Below are 14,206 nucleotides of genomic sequence, written 5' to 3'. Positions count from 1 at the left end.
TCCCCATAACCCATCTCTCTCCCTCCCCATAACCCATCTCTCTCCTCCCCATAACCCATCTCTCCCTCCCCCATAACCCAGTCTCTCTCTCTGCCCCATCTCCCTCCCCATAACCCATCTCTCCCTCCCCATAACCCAGTCTCTCTCTCCCTCCCCATAACCCAGTCTCTCCTCCCCATAACCCAGTCTCTCCCTCCCCATAACCCATCTCTCTCCCCCTCCCCATAACCCATCTCTCTCCCCCTCCCCATAACCCATCTCTCTCCCCTCCCCATAACCCAGTCTCTCTCCCCCTCCCCATAACCCACCTCTCCCTCCCCCATAACCCAGTCTCTCCCTCCCCATAACCCAGTCTCTCCCTCCCCATAACCCAGTCTCTCCCTCCCCATAACCCAGTCTCTCCCTCTCCCTCCCCATAACCCAGTCTCTCCCTCCCCATAACCCAGTCTCTCCCTCCCCATAACCCATCTCTCTCCCCCTCCCCATAACCCATCTCTCTCCCCCTCCCCATAACCCATCTCTCTCCCCCTCCCCATAACCCAGTCTCTCTCCCCCTCCCCATAACCCACCTCTCCCTCCCCATAACCCAGTCTCTCCCTCCCCATAACCCAGTCTCTCCCTCCCCATAACCCAGTCTCTCCCTCCCCATAACCCAGTCTCTCCCTCTCCCTCCCCCCGTAACCCAGTCTCTCCCTCCCTCCCCGTAACCCAGTCTCTCCCTCCCTCCCGTAACCCAGTCTCTCCCTCCCCATAACCCAGTCTCTCTCTCCCTCCGCATAACCCATCTCTCTCTCCCTCCCCATAACCCATCTCTCTCTCCCTCCCCATAACCCATCTCTCTCTCCCTCCCCATAACCCAGTCTCTCTCTCCCTCCCCATAACCCATCTCTCCTCCCCATAACCCAGTCTCTCTCCCTCCCCATAACCCATCTCTCTCCTCCCCATAACCCATCTCTCTCCTCCCCATAACCCATCTCTCCCTCCCCATAACCCAGTCTCTCTCTCTGCCCCATCTCCCTCCCCCATAACCCATCTCTCCTCCCCATAACCCAGTCTCTCTCTCCCTCCCCATAACCCAGTCTCTCCCTCCCCCATAACCCAGTCTCTCCCTCCCCATAACCCATCTCTCTCCCCCTCCCCATAACCCATCTCTCTCCCCTCCCCATAACCCATCTCTCTCCCCCTCCCCATAACCCAGTCTCTCTCCCCCTCCCCATAACCCAGTCTCTCTCCCCTCCCCATAACCCACCTCTCCTCCCCATAACCCAGTCTCTCCCTCCCCATAACCCAGTCTCTCCCTCCCCATAACCCAGTCTCTCCTCCCCATAACCCAGTCTCTCCCTCTCCCTCCCCATAACCCAGTCTCTCCCTCTCCTCCCCATAACCCAGTCTCTCTCTCCTCCCCATAACCCAGTCTCTCTCTCCCTCCCCATAACCCAGTCTCTCTCTCCCTCCCCATAACCCATCTCTCCTCCCCATAACCCAGTCTCTCTCTCCTCCCCATAACCCAGTCTCTCTCTCCCTCCCCATAACCCATCTCTCCCTCCCCATAACCCAGTCTCTCTCTCCTCCCCATAACCCAGTCTCTCTCTCCCTCCCCATAACCCAGTCTCTCTCTCCCTCCCCATAACCCATCTCTCCCTCCCATAACCCATCTCTCCCTCCCCATAACCCAGTCTCTCTCTCCTCCCCATAACCCAGTCTCTCTCTCCCTCCCCATAACCCAGTCTCTCTCTCCCTCCCCATAACCCAGTCTCTCTCTCCCTCCCCCATAACCCAGTCTCTCTCTCCCTCCCCATAACCCAGTCTCTCTCCCTCCCCATAACCCAGTCTCTCTCTCCCTCCCCATAACCCAGTCTCTCTCCCTCCCCATAACCCATCTCTCCCTCCCCATAACCCATCTCTCCCTCCCCATAACCCATCTCTCCCTCCCCATAACCCAGTCTCTCTCTCCTCCCCATAACCCATCTCTCTCCCTCCCCATAACCCATCTCTCCCTCCCCATAACCCAGTCTCTCTCTCTGCCCCATCTCCTCCCCATAACCCATCTCTCCCTCCCCATAACCCAGTCTCTCTCTCCCTCCCCATAACCCAGTCTCTCTCTCCTCCCCATAACCCAGTCTCTCTCTCCCTCCCCATAACCCAGTCTCTCTCTCCCTCCCCGTAACCCAGTCTCTCTCTCCTCCCGTAACCCAGTCTTTCTCTCTCCTCCCCATAACCCAGTCTCTCTCTCTCCCTCCCCATAACCCAGTCTCTCTCTCCCTCCCCATAACCCAGTCTCTCTCTCCTCCCCATAACCCAGTCTCTCTCTCCCTCCCCATAACCCATATCTCTCTCCCTCCCCATAACCCATCTCTCTGCCCATCTCCCTCCCCATAACCCAGTCTCTCTCTGCCCATCTCCTCCCCATAACCCAGTCTCTCTCTCCTCCCCATAACCCAGTCTCTCTCTCCTCCCCATAACCCAGTCTCTCTCTCCTCCCCATAACTCAGTCTCTCTCTCCTCCCCATAACCCAGTCTCTCTCTCCCTCCCCATAACCCAGTCTCTCTCTCTCCCTCCCCGTAACCCAGTCTCTCTCTCTCCCTCCCCGTAACCCAGTCTCTCTCTCCCTCCCCGTAACCCAGTCTCTCTCTCCCTCCCCGTAACCCAGTCTCTCTCTCCCTCCCCGTAACCCAGTCTCTCTCTCCCTCCCGTAACCCAGTCTCTCTCCCTCCCCGTAACCCAGTCTCTCTCTCCTCCCGTAACCCAGTCTCTCTCTCCCTCCCCGTAACCCAGTCTCTCTCCCTCCCCGTAACCCAGTCTCTCTCTCCTCCCGTAACCCATCTCTCTCTCCTCCCCGTAACCCAGTCTCTCTCTCCCTCCCCGTAACCCAGTCTCTCTCCTCCCCGTAACCCAGTCTCTCTCTCCCCCCGTAACCCAGTCTCTCTCTCCCTCCCGTAACCCATCTCTCTCTCTCCTCCCCGTAACCCAGTCTCTCTCTCCCTCCCCGTAACCCAGTCTCTCTCTCCCCCCGTAACCCAGTCTCTCTCTCCCTCCCCGTAACCCAGTCTCTCCCTCCCTCCCGTAACCCAGTCTCTCCCTCCTCCCCGTAACCCAGTCTCTCCCTCCCCATAACCCAGTCTCTCTCTCCCTCCCCATAACCCATCTCTCTCTCCCTCCCCATAACCCATCTCTCTCTACCTCCCCATAACCCATCTCTCTCTCCCTCCCCATAACCCAGTCTCTCTCTCCCTCCCCATAACCCAGTCTCTCTCTCCTCCCCATAACCCATCTCTCCCTCCCCATAACCCAGTCTCTCTCTCCCTCCCCATAACCCATCTCTCTCCCTCCCCATAACCCATCTCTCCCTCCCCATAACCCAGTCTCTCTCTCTGCCCCATCTCCTCCCCATAACCCATCTCTCCCTCCCCGTAACCCAGTCTCTCTCTCCCTCCCCCTCAGTAACCCAGTCTCTCTCTCCCCCTCCCGTAACCCAGTCTCTCTCTCCCTCCCTCCTCCTAACCCAGTCTCTCTCTCCCTCCCCGTAACCCAGTCTCTCTCTCCTCCCCGTAACCCAGTCTCTCTCTCCCTCCCCCGTAACCCAGTCTCTCTCCCTCCCAGTAACCCAGTCTCTCTCCCCTCCCCGTAACCCATCTCTCCCTCCCCGTAACCCATTCTCTCTCTCCCCATAACCCATTCTCTCTCTCCCCATAACCCATTCTCTCTCTCCTCCCCATAACCCAGTCTCTCTCTCCTCCCCATAACCCATCTCTCTCTCCCTCCCCATAACCCATCTCTCTCTCCCTCCCCATAACCCAGTCTCTCTCTCCCTCCCCATAACCCATCTCTCTCTCCTCCCCATAACCCATCTCTCTCTCCCTCCCCATAACCCAGTCTCTCTCTCCCTCCCCATAACCCATCTCTCCCTCCCCATAACCCATTCTCTCTCTCCCTCCCCATAACCCAGTCTCTCTCTCTGCCCATCTCCCTCCCCCCCATAACCCAGTCTCTCTCTCCCTCCCCATAACCCAGTCTCTCTCTCCTCCCCATAACCCAGTCTCTCTCTCCCTCCCCATAACCCAGTCTCTCTCTCCCTCCCCATAACCCAGTCTCTCTCTCCCTCCCCATAACCCAGTCTCTCTCTCCTCCCCATAACCCAGTCTCTCTCTCCTCCCCATAACCCAGTCTCTCTCTCCCTCCCCATAACCCAGTCTCTCTCTCCCTCCCCATAACCCAGTCTCTCTCTCCCTCCCCATAACCCAGTCTCTCTCTCCTCCCCATAACCCAGTCTCTCTCTCCCCCCATAACCCAGTCTCCCCCTCCCCATAAACCCAGTCTCTCCCTCCCCATAAACCCAGTCTCTCCCTCCCCATAAACCCAGTCTCTCCCTCCCCATAAACCCAGTCTCTCCCTCCCCATAAACCCAGTCTCTCCCTCCCCATAACCCAGTCTCTTTCTCCCTAGTGCCGCTATATCCTCCAATCGGGATTTTTGGAAAAACGGGGAGTTTGGAGGAAAGCCAAAATGAGCGTGTTTACTTGTAACAATAAAGACGGTGTTTTTATGTACTTCCATTGTCCTTCAAGAGCTGCTGAATGTCCTCTACTTTACATTTGGGTAAAGTTGGCAGGAATGTGCAACCCTGATTCTCCTTGCTGGTTGTCTCTGAGGACCGGTCTCCATCTACCCATCTGAGCCCAGTCTTATTCCAGTCACTCCTCACGTAGTCTCTGAGGACCGGTCTCCAGCTGGTATTATCAGGCTGTATAGCTAGCTACGTTTGCTCTGACTCAGTACATTTATTAGCTAGCTACGTTTGCTCTGACTCAGTACATTTATTCGCTAGCTACGTTTGCTCTGACTCAGTACATTTATTAGCTAGATACGTTTGCTCTGACTCAGTACATTTATTAGCTAGCTACGTTTGCTCTGACTCAGTACGTTTATTAGCTAGCTACGTTTGCTCTGACTCAGTACGTTTATTAGCTAGCTACGTTTGCTCTGACTCAGTACGTTTATTAGCTAGCTACGTTTGCTCTGACTCAGTACATTTATTAGCTAGCTACGTTTGCTCTCACTCAGTACATTTATTAGCTAGCCAGCTAACTAGCATTAGCGGCTAACATGATTCAGGCCCAACTTGCTAAGAAAAAGACAAACTAGATGTTTGCAGATGTAAGAAACACAAACTTATAGTGTCACTATAGAAACCTAGTGGATTCATATTAAGATGCAAAGTGAAAACAGCATTGTTACATGCGCTGCATTGACCCGACTGAACTTAAGTGCTGCGTTGACCATGCAGACTGAACACATTGTTACATGCGCTGCATTGACCCGACTGAACTTAAGTGCTGCGTTGACCATGCAGACTGACAGGTGTCTCAATGTGCTGCGTTGACCATGCAGACTGACAGGTGTCTCAATGTGCTGCGTTGACCATGCAGACTGACAGGTGTCTCAATGTGCTGCGTTGACCATGCAGACTGACAGGTGTCTCAATGTGCTGCGTTGACCATGCAGACTGACAGGTGTCTCAATGTGCTGCATTGACCATGCAGACTGACAGGTGTCTCAATGTGCTGCGTTGACCATGCAGACTGACAGGTGTCTCAATGTGCTGCGTTGACCATGCAGACTGACAGGTGTCTCAATGTGCTGCATTGACCATGCAGACTGACAGGTGTCTCAATGTGCTGCGTTGACCATGCAGACTGACAGGTGTCTCAATGTGCTGCGTTGACCATGCAGACTGACAGGTGTCTCAATGTGCTGCGTTGACCATGCAGACTGACAGGTGTCTCAATGTGCTGCGTTGACCATGCAGAGACTGAACACATTGTTACATACGCTGCATTGACCCGACTGAACCTAATAAGTGTCTCATGGTCGAAGGAACAACAAATGATTGAGTCGGGTTGGGCCGGCTCGGGTTCATGATGTGCGCAACGTTGTAGCCTGTAGACCAACTCGTGGCCATTGCTGTGGTGAGAGAGAGAGAGAAGTACATCTCTCACAGAACCAGATGATATTTCAATGATCTCCTCTCCTCCCTCGCTCCGCTCTGATAGATACGAGCCTGCACCTCTCATCTCTCTAGAGTTGAACTTCATTTATTTCCTGATAGAGTCACAGACATGGGAAGGAAGGGTCCTTCATCATTTACTTCCTGATAGAGTCACAGCCATGAGAAGGGACCTTCATCGTTTACTTCCTGATAAGAGTCACAGCCATGGGAAGGAAGGGTCCTTCATCATTTACTTCCTGATAGAGTCACAGCCATGGGAAGGAAGGGTCCTTCATCATTTACTTCCTGATAGAGTCACAGCCATGGGAAGGAAGGGTCCTTCATCATTTACTTCCTGATAGAGTCACAGCCATGAGAAGGGACCTTCATCATTTACTTCCTGATAGAGTCACAGCCATGGGAAGGAAGGGTCCTTCATCATTTACTTCCTGATAGAGTCACAGCCATGAGAAGGATGGGTTCTTCATCATTTACTTCCTGATAGAGTCACAGCCATGGGAAGGAAGGGACCTTCATCATTTACTTCCTGATAGAGTCACAGCCATGGGAAGGAAGGATCCTTCATCATTTACTTCCTGATAGAGTCACAGCCATGGGAAGGAAGGGTCCTTCATCATTTACTTCCTGATAGAGTCACAGCCATGAGAAGGGACCTTCATCGTTTACTTCCTGATAGAGTCACAGCCATGGGAAGGAAGGGTCCTTCATCATTTACTTCCTGATAGAGTCACAGCCATGAGAAGGATGGGTTCTTCATCATTTACTTCCTGATAGAGTCACAGCCATGGGAAGGGTTCTTCATCATTTACTTCCTGATAGAGTCACAGCCATGAGAAGGGACCTTCATCGTTTACTTCCTGATAAGAGTCACAGCCATGGGAAGGAAGGGTCCTTCATCATTTACTTCCTGATAGAGTCACAGCCATGGGAAGGAAGGGTCCTTCATCATTTACTTCCTGATAGAGTCACAGCCATGGGAAGGAAGGGTCCTTCATCATTTACTTCCTGATAGAGTCACAGCCATGGGAAGGAAGGGTCCTTCATCATTTACTTCCTGATAGAGTCACAGCCATGAGAAGGGACCTTCATCATTTACTTCCTGATAGAGTCACAGCCATGGGAAGGAAGGGTCCTTCATCATTTACTTCCTGATAGAGTCACAGCCATGGGAAGGGTCCTTCATCATTTACTTCCTGATAGAGTCATAGCCATGAGAAGGAAGGGTCCTTCATTTACTTCCTGATAGAGTCACAGCCATGGGAAGGGAGGGTCCTTCATCATTTACTTCCTGATAGAGTCACAGCCATGGGAAGGGTCCTTCATCATTTACTTCCTGATAGAGTCACAGCCATGGGAAGGAAGGGTCCTTCATCATTTACTTCCTGATAGAGTCACAGCCATGGGAAGGGTTCTTCATCATTTACTTCCTGATAGAGTCACAGCCATGAGAAGGGACCTTCATCATTTACTTCCTGATAGAGTCACAGCCATGGGAAGGGTCCTTCATCATTTACTTCCTGATAGAGTCACAGCCATGGGAAGGGTCCTTCATCATTTACTTCCTGATAGAGTCACAGCCATGAGAAGGGACCTTCATCATTTACTTCCTGATAGAGTCACAGCCATGAGAAGGGAACTTCATCATTTACTTCCTGATAGAGTCACAGCCATGGGAAGGAAGGGTCCTTCATCATTTACTTCCTGATAGAGTCACAGCCATGAGAAGGGACCTTCATCATTTACTTCCTGATAGAGTCACAGCCATGGGAAGGAAGGGTCCTTCATCATTTACTTCCTGATAGAGTCACAGCCATGGGCAGGAAGGGTCCTTCATCATTTACTTCCTGATAGAGTCACAGCCATGAGAAGGAAGGGACCTTCATCATTTACTTCCTGATAGAGTCACAGCCATGAGAAGGAAGGGACCTTCATCATTTACTTCCTGATAGAGTCACAGCCATGAGAAGGAAGGGACCTTCATCATTTACTTCCTGATAGAGTCACAGCCATGGGAAGGAAGGGTCCTTCATCATTTACTTCCTGATAGAGTCACAGCCATGAGAAGGAAGGGTCCTTCATCATTTACTTCCTGATAGAGGCACAGCCATGAGAAGGGTCCCGGTGGAGCTAACACAACCCTGAAAAACTGAAATACATTTGGCCAAAGTCACAGAAATCACTGCTGTCTGTTCAGAAATAAATGAAATAATTCAGAATACTACACTAGGAGTAGGTCTATAATTTAGCCACGGAGGATCGATAGCTTGTTTATTTTTTTTAATAGCCTAGCTGTGGATTGTGTATCGTCCAATCACAAGGCATCGCCTACAGTCTGTAACGCTTAACATATCTGACAGTGAACAGCATTGCAGCAACAACAAACAAACAAACAGGCCTTTCGCATTATTTCAAATACAAATCACGGGACAGCACAGTTTGGAGAGCTGCTGAGATAAAGACTGTATGTAGTCTACAAAAAAAATATTTTATTAAACTTCCAAATAGACCTATCGACTCGAACAGTGTTGTTTACCAAACTAGAGACGGGCTTTAGGCACGAGCCCATTGGCCATGGCCTGTGAGGGAGCTGCACGTCATTGGGTGAGTGGGTGAAACTAGGCAAGCTTGTTTAGGACTATAACTTCCTCATATTGTACCATGTGTCTCTCTTCCACACACCTCGACCTCGACTGTTGATGGATTCAAGACCAGGTCGTTTAATGATCTCACATTCTCCATTTGTCAGTGTCAAAGCAGCCAATCATTAGAGTATAAGTTGAGTATATCTACTGCCCCATTCTCCATTTGTCAGTGTCAAAGCAGCCAATCATTTGAGTATAACAATTTTAAAAATCTGTTAATTCTCCAGTCGTGTATAATTACATAGAATTGCATTAAATGAGTTTATAATTTATTTATTTTTAAAGTCTAATTTTTCCCAGACCCAAGGCTACAAACAAACAAATCTTCAAGCGCCTCTACTGCCCCATACCACTTTAGCCTGTTTCTCTGCTGTCTGTTCGTTTAAATTGGTTTTGTACACTACAGGGCACCACTATATGTTGGGGTCATGGGTCAGTGTCGTGCAGAGACTGGGCTTCTTAGAACACATGACTGACCAATCAGCTGTGAGGAGATATCTCAGTTACTGTTCTCCATTCACTACTACAGACCTACTAGATATCTCAGTTACCGTTCTCCATTCACTACTACAGACCTACTACATATCTCAGTTACTGTTCTCCATTCACTACTACAAACCTACTAGATATCTCAGTTACTGTTCTCCATTCACTACTACAGACCTACTACATATCTCAGTTACTGTTCTCCATTCACTACTACAGACAGACCTACTAGATATCTCAGTTACTGTTCTCCATTCACTACTACAGACAGACCTACTAGATATCTCAGTTACTGTTCTCCATTCACTACTACAGACCTACTAGATATCTCAGTTACTGTTCTCCATTCACTACTACAGACAGACCTACTAGATATCTCAGTTACTGTTCTCCATTCACTACTACAGACCTACTACATATCTCAGTTACTGTTCTCCATTCACTACTACAGACAGACCTACTAGATATCTCAGTTACTGTTCTCCATTCACTACTACAGACCTACTAGATATCTCAGTTACTGTTCTCCATTCACTACTACAGACAGACCTACTAGATATCTCAGTCACTGTTCTCCATTCAATACTACAGACAGACCTACTAGATATCTCAGTTACTGTTCTCCATTCACTACTACAGACCTACTAGATATCTCAGTCACCGTTCTCCATTCACTACCACAGACCTACTAGATATCTCAGTCACTGTTCTCCATTCACTACTACAGACCTACTAGATATCTCAGTCACTGTTCTCCATTCAATACTACAGACAGACCTACTAGATATCTCAGTTACTGTTCTCCATTCACTACTACAGACCTACTAGATATCTCAGTTACTGTTCTCCATTCACTACTACAGACCTACTAGATATCCCAGTTACTGTTCTCCATTCAATACTAGACAGACAGACCTACTAGATATCTCAGTCACTGTTCTCCATTCACTACTACAGACCTACTAGATATCTCAGTCACTGTTCTCCATTCACTACTACAGACCTACTAGATCTCAGTTACTGTTCTCCATTCACTACTACAGACCTACTAGATATCTCAGTCACTGTTCTCCATTCACTACTACAGACCTACTAGATATCTCAGTCACTGTTCTCCATTCACTACTACAGACCTACTAGATATCTCAGTCACTGTTCTCCATTCACTACTACAGACCTACTAGATATCTCAGTCACTGTTCTCCATTCACTACTACAGACCTACTAGATATCTCAGTCACTGTTCTCCATTCACTACTACAGACCTACTAGATATCTCAGTCACTGTTCTCCATTCACTACTACAGACCTACTAGATATCTCAGAGTTACTGTTCTCCATTCACTACTACAGACCTACAAGATATCTCAGTTACTGTTCTCCATTCACTACTACAGACAGACCTACTAGATATCTCAGTCACTGTTCTCCATTCACTACTACAGACAGACCTACTAGATATCTCAGAGTTACTGTTCTCCATTCACTACTACAAACAGACCTCTAAATTGCTCACTAACATACACCCAGACCTCTGATACTAACGACCTTTTTAGCAACCTCTCATGCTCGCTCGGGTTATTACCCAGAATTCAGTACCGTAGCTTGTTAGTGAGAGAAATGAGGGACATGATCGGAGAGACCTTTCCCTTCCTCGGGACAGACTGTCTGTCAGTCAGTTGGACTGAGGGCCAACGAGCTGCCCGGAGAAACAGGGTCTGATACGGAAAATAGCAGAGGCTCCGGTCAGAGGAATGATCTCTGATGAGGTACTGACTGACACACGGGAGACATAATGAGAAACACTGAACATTCTGAGCACACACACACACTGAAGGACACACACACACACTGAAGGACACACACACACACACTGAAGGGACACACACACACACTGAAGGGACACACACACACACTGAAGGGACACACACACACACACACTGAAGGGACACACACACACACACACTGAAGGGACACACACACACACACACACACACACACACACACACACAAAGAATAGCAGTAGGTTTTTCCAATTCGAAGCACAAACCCAGTGTTCTCACGTACCTTCATCAAAGTCGGCGTCGTCCTCGGTGTGTTGAGGGAAGGGGAAACAGTTGGTGATCTCTAACCTGTCCTCCACTACCAGGCCCAGTAGTACACCCTGAACCACCTCACTGCCCTGACCCTCCTCCTGGTAATGTTGATCATCTTCAGGACCACCTGTAGAGGGAGAGATAGGGAGGGTGAGAGATAGGGAGGGTGAGGGTTGGGAGAGAGAGAGAGAGAGAGGTGGGAGAGAGAGGGTGGGAGAGAGAGAGGGTGGGAGAGAGAGGGTGGGAGAGAGAGAGGGTGGGAGAGAGAGAGGGTGGGAGAGAGAGAGGTGGGAGAGAGAGAGGGTGGGAGAGGAGGTGGGAGAGAGAGGGTGGGAGAGAGAGAGGGTGGGAGAGAGAGAGGGGGAGAGAGAGAGGGTGGGAGAGAGAGAGGTGAGGAGAGAGAGAGGGAGAGAGGGGTGAGAGAGGGTGAGAGGGGGTGAGAGAGGGGTGAGGAGAGAGGGTGAGAGAGAGAGGGTGAGAGAGGTGAGAGAGAGGTGGGAGGGGGAGAGAGAGTGGGAGAGAGGAGGGTGGGAGAGAGAGGTGGGAGAGGGTGGGAGAGAGAGGGTGGGAGAGAGAGGGTGGGAGAGAGAGAGGGTGGGAGAGAGAGAGGGTGGGAGAGAGAGGGTGGGAGAGAGAGGGTGGGAGAGAGGGTGGGAGAGAGAGGGTGGGAGAGAGAGGGTGGGAGAGAGAGGGTGGGTGAGAGGGAGGGAGAGAGGTGGGAGAGAGAGGGTGAGAGAGAGGGTGAGAGAGAGAGGGTGGGAGAGAGGGTGGGAGAGAGAGGGTGGGGAGAGAGAGGGTGGGAGAGAGAGGGTGGGAGAGAGAGGGTGGGAGAGAGGGGAGAGAGAGAGGGGAGAGAGAGGAGAGAGAGGGGGAGAGAGGGTGGGAGAGAGAGGGTGAGAGAGAGGAGAGAGAGAGGGTGAGAGAGGGGGAGAGAGAGGGGAGAGAGAGAGAGAGAGAGGGTGAGAGAGGGGGTGAGAGAGGGTGGGGAGAGGGGGGGAGAGAGAGAGAGAGGGGGAGAGAGAGAGGGGAGAGAGAGGGGGGAGAGAGAGGGGGAGAGAGAGGGGGAGAGAGAGGGGGAGAGAGAGGGGGAGAGAGAGGGGGAGAGAGAGGGTGGGAGAGAGGGGGAGAGAGAGGGGGAGAGAGAGAGGGGGAGAGAGAGAGGGGGAGAGAGAGGGTGGGAGAGAGGGGGAGAGAGATAATTTCAGAAAAAGGGCAAGACAAAGTATTTGTCAGAAACTGGACCAAGCCAGACACTATAGAGGATTATTAGTCTCCACTAGACTCGGGGAATAATCCTGACTGTGTGGACACCCACCTGTAGCACGCGCTAAAGCAGGTATATCTCACTGGTCACCATAACAACACCCACCCGTAGCACGCGCTCCAGCAGGTATATCTCTCTGGTCACCATAGCAGCACCCAGCCATAGCACGCGCTCCAGCAGGTATACAGTATCTCACTGGTCACCATAGCAGCACCCAGCCATAGCACACGCTCCAGCAGGTATATCTCTCTGGTCACCCCCAAAGCCAATTCCTCCTTCGGCCGCCTCTCCATCCAGTTCTCTGCTGCCAATGACTAGAACAAACTGCAAAAATCACTGAAGCTGGAGACTCATATCTCCATCACTAGCTTTAAGCACCAGCGGTCACAGATCACTGCACCTGCCCCCGCCTCTACACAGCCCCAGCCTCTACACAGCCCCCCAGCCTCTACACAGCCCCCAGCCTCTACATAGCCCATCTCATAAATAGCCCATCTAACCCATAACTACTCATCCCCATAGTGTTACTTGTATTGTGTTGCTCCTTTGCACCCCAGTATCTCTACTTGCACATTCATCACTCCAGTGTTTAATTGCTATATTATAATTACTTCACCTCTACGGCCTATTTATTGCCTCACCTCCTTAATCTCACCTCATTTCCACTCACTGTATATAGACTTTATGTCTACTGTGTTATTGACTGTATGTTTGTTTACTCCATGTGAAACTCTGTGTTGATGTTTGTTGTGTGTCACTGCTCTGCTTTATTCTTGGCCAGGTCGCAGTCGTAAATGAGAACTTGTTCTCAACTAGCCTTCCTTGGTTATATAAAGGTGTTCTCAACTAGCCTTCCTTGGTTAAATAAAGGTGTTCTCAACTAGCCTTCCTTGGTTAAATAAAGGTGTTCTCAACTAGCCTTCCTTGGTTAAATAAAGGTGTTCTCAACTAGCCTTCCTTGGTTAAATAAAGGTGTTCTCAACTAGCCTTCCTTGGTTAAATTAAATAAAGGTGTTCTCAACTAGCCTACCTGGTTAAATAAAGGTGTTCTCAACTAGCCTTCCTGGTTATATAAAGGTGTTCTCAACTAGCCTTCCTTGGTTAAATAAAGGTGTTCTCAACTAGCCTTCCTTGGTTAAATAAAGGTGTTCTCAACTAGCCTTCCTGGTTATATAAAGGTGTTCTCAACTAGCCTTCCTTGGTTAAATAAAGGTGTTCTCAACTAGCCTTCCTTGGTTAAATAAAGGTGTTCTCAACTAGCCTTCCTTGGTTAAATAAAGGTGTTCTCAACTAGCCTTCCTTGGTTATATAAAAGTGAAATAAAAATAAATATAAAAATAGACACCATGGAGGGATGAGGCCTTAGCGCTCTGTTCTAGAGAGAACACACCGGAGACGCGGAAGATAAGTGGAATAAACATAGAGGCCTTAGCGCTCTGTTGTTCTAGAGAGAACACACCGGAGACGCGAAAGATAAGTGGAATAAATATAGAGGCCTTAGCGCTCTGTTGTTCTAGAGAGAACACACCGGAGACGCGGAAGATAAGTGGAATAAATATAGAGGCCTTAGCGCTCTGTTGTTCTAGAGAGAACACACCGGAGACGCGGAAGATAAGTGGAATAAACATAAATATAGAGGCCTTAGCGCTCTGTTGTTCTAGAGAGAACACACCGGAGACGCGGAAGCGGAAAAACATAAATATAGATAAG

The 14,206-nt window shown here is 50.1% G+C and overlaps 1 protein-coding gene across 1 annotated transcript in view; it reads right to left on the bottom strand.

Moving 5' to 3' along the window:
- Positions 1–12,975, bottom strand: part of LOC135574922 (eukaryotic translation initiation factor 3 subunit H-like) — a 37,056-nt gene extending 24,081 nt beyond the window's left edge. Inside the window, exons 1-2 of the mRNA XM_065027042.1 lie at positions 12,897–12,975; positions 11,204–11,359 (exon numbers count right to left, since the gene is read on the bottom strand). Coding sequence (XP_064883114.1) covers positions 11,204–11,359; positions 12,897–12,975 — 235 coding nt within the window. The remainder of the gene's footprint in view (positions 1–11,203; positions 11,360–12,896) is intronic.
- Positions 12,976–14,206: the final 1,231 nt, after the last annotated feature.

This window comes from Oncorhynchus nerka, linkage group LG14 (genome assembly GCF_034236695.1).
Source record: "Oncorhynchus nerka isolate Pitt River linkage group LG14, Oner_Uvic_2.0, whole genome shotgun sequence".
Classification (NCBI taxonomy): Eukaryota; Metazoa; Chordata; class Actinopteri; order Salmoniformes; family Salmonidae; genus Oncorhynchus; species Oncorhynchus nerka.
This window is presented reverse-complemented; position numbering and strand designations above follow the sequence as displayed.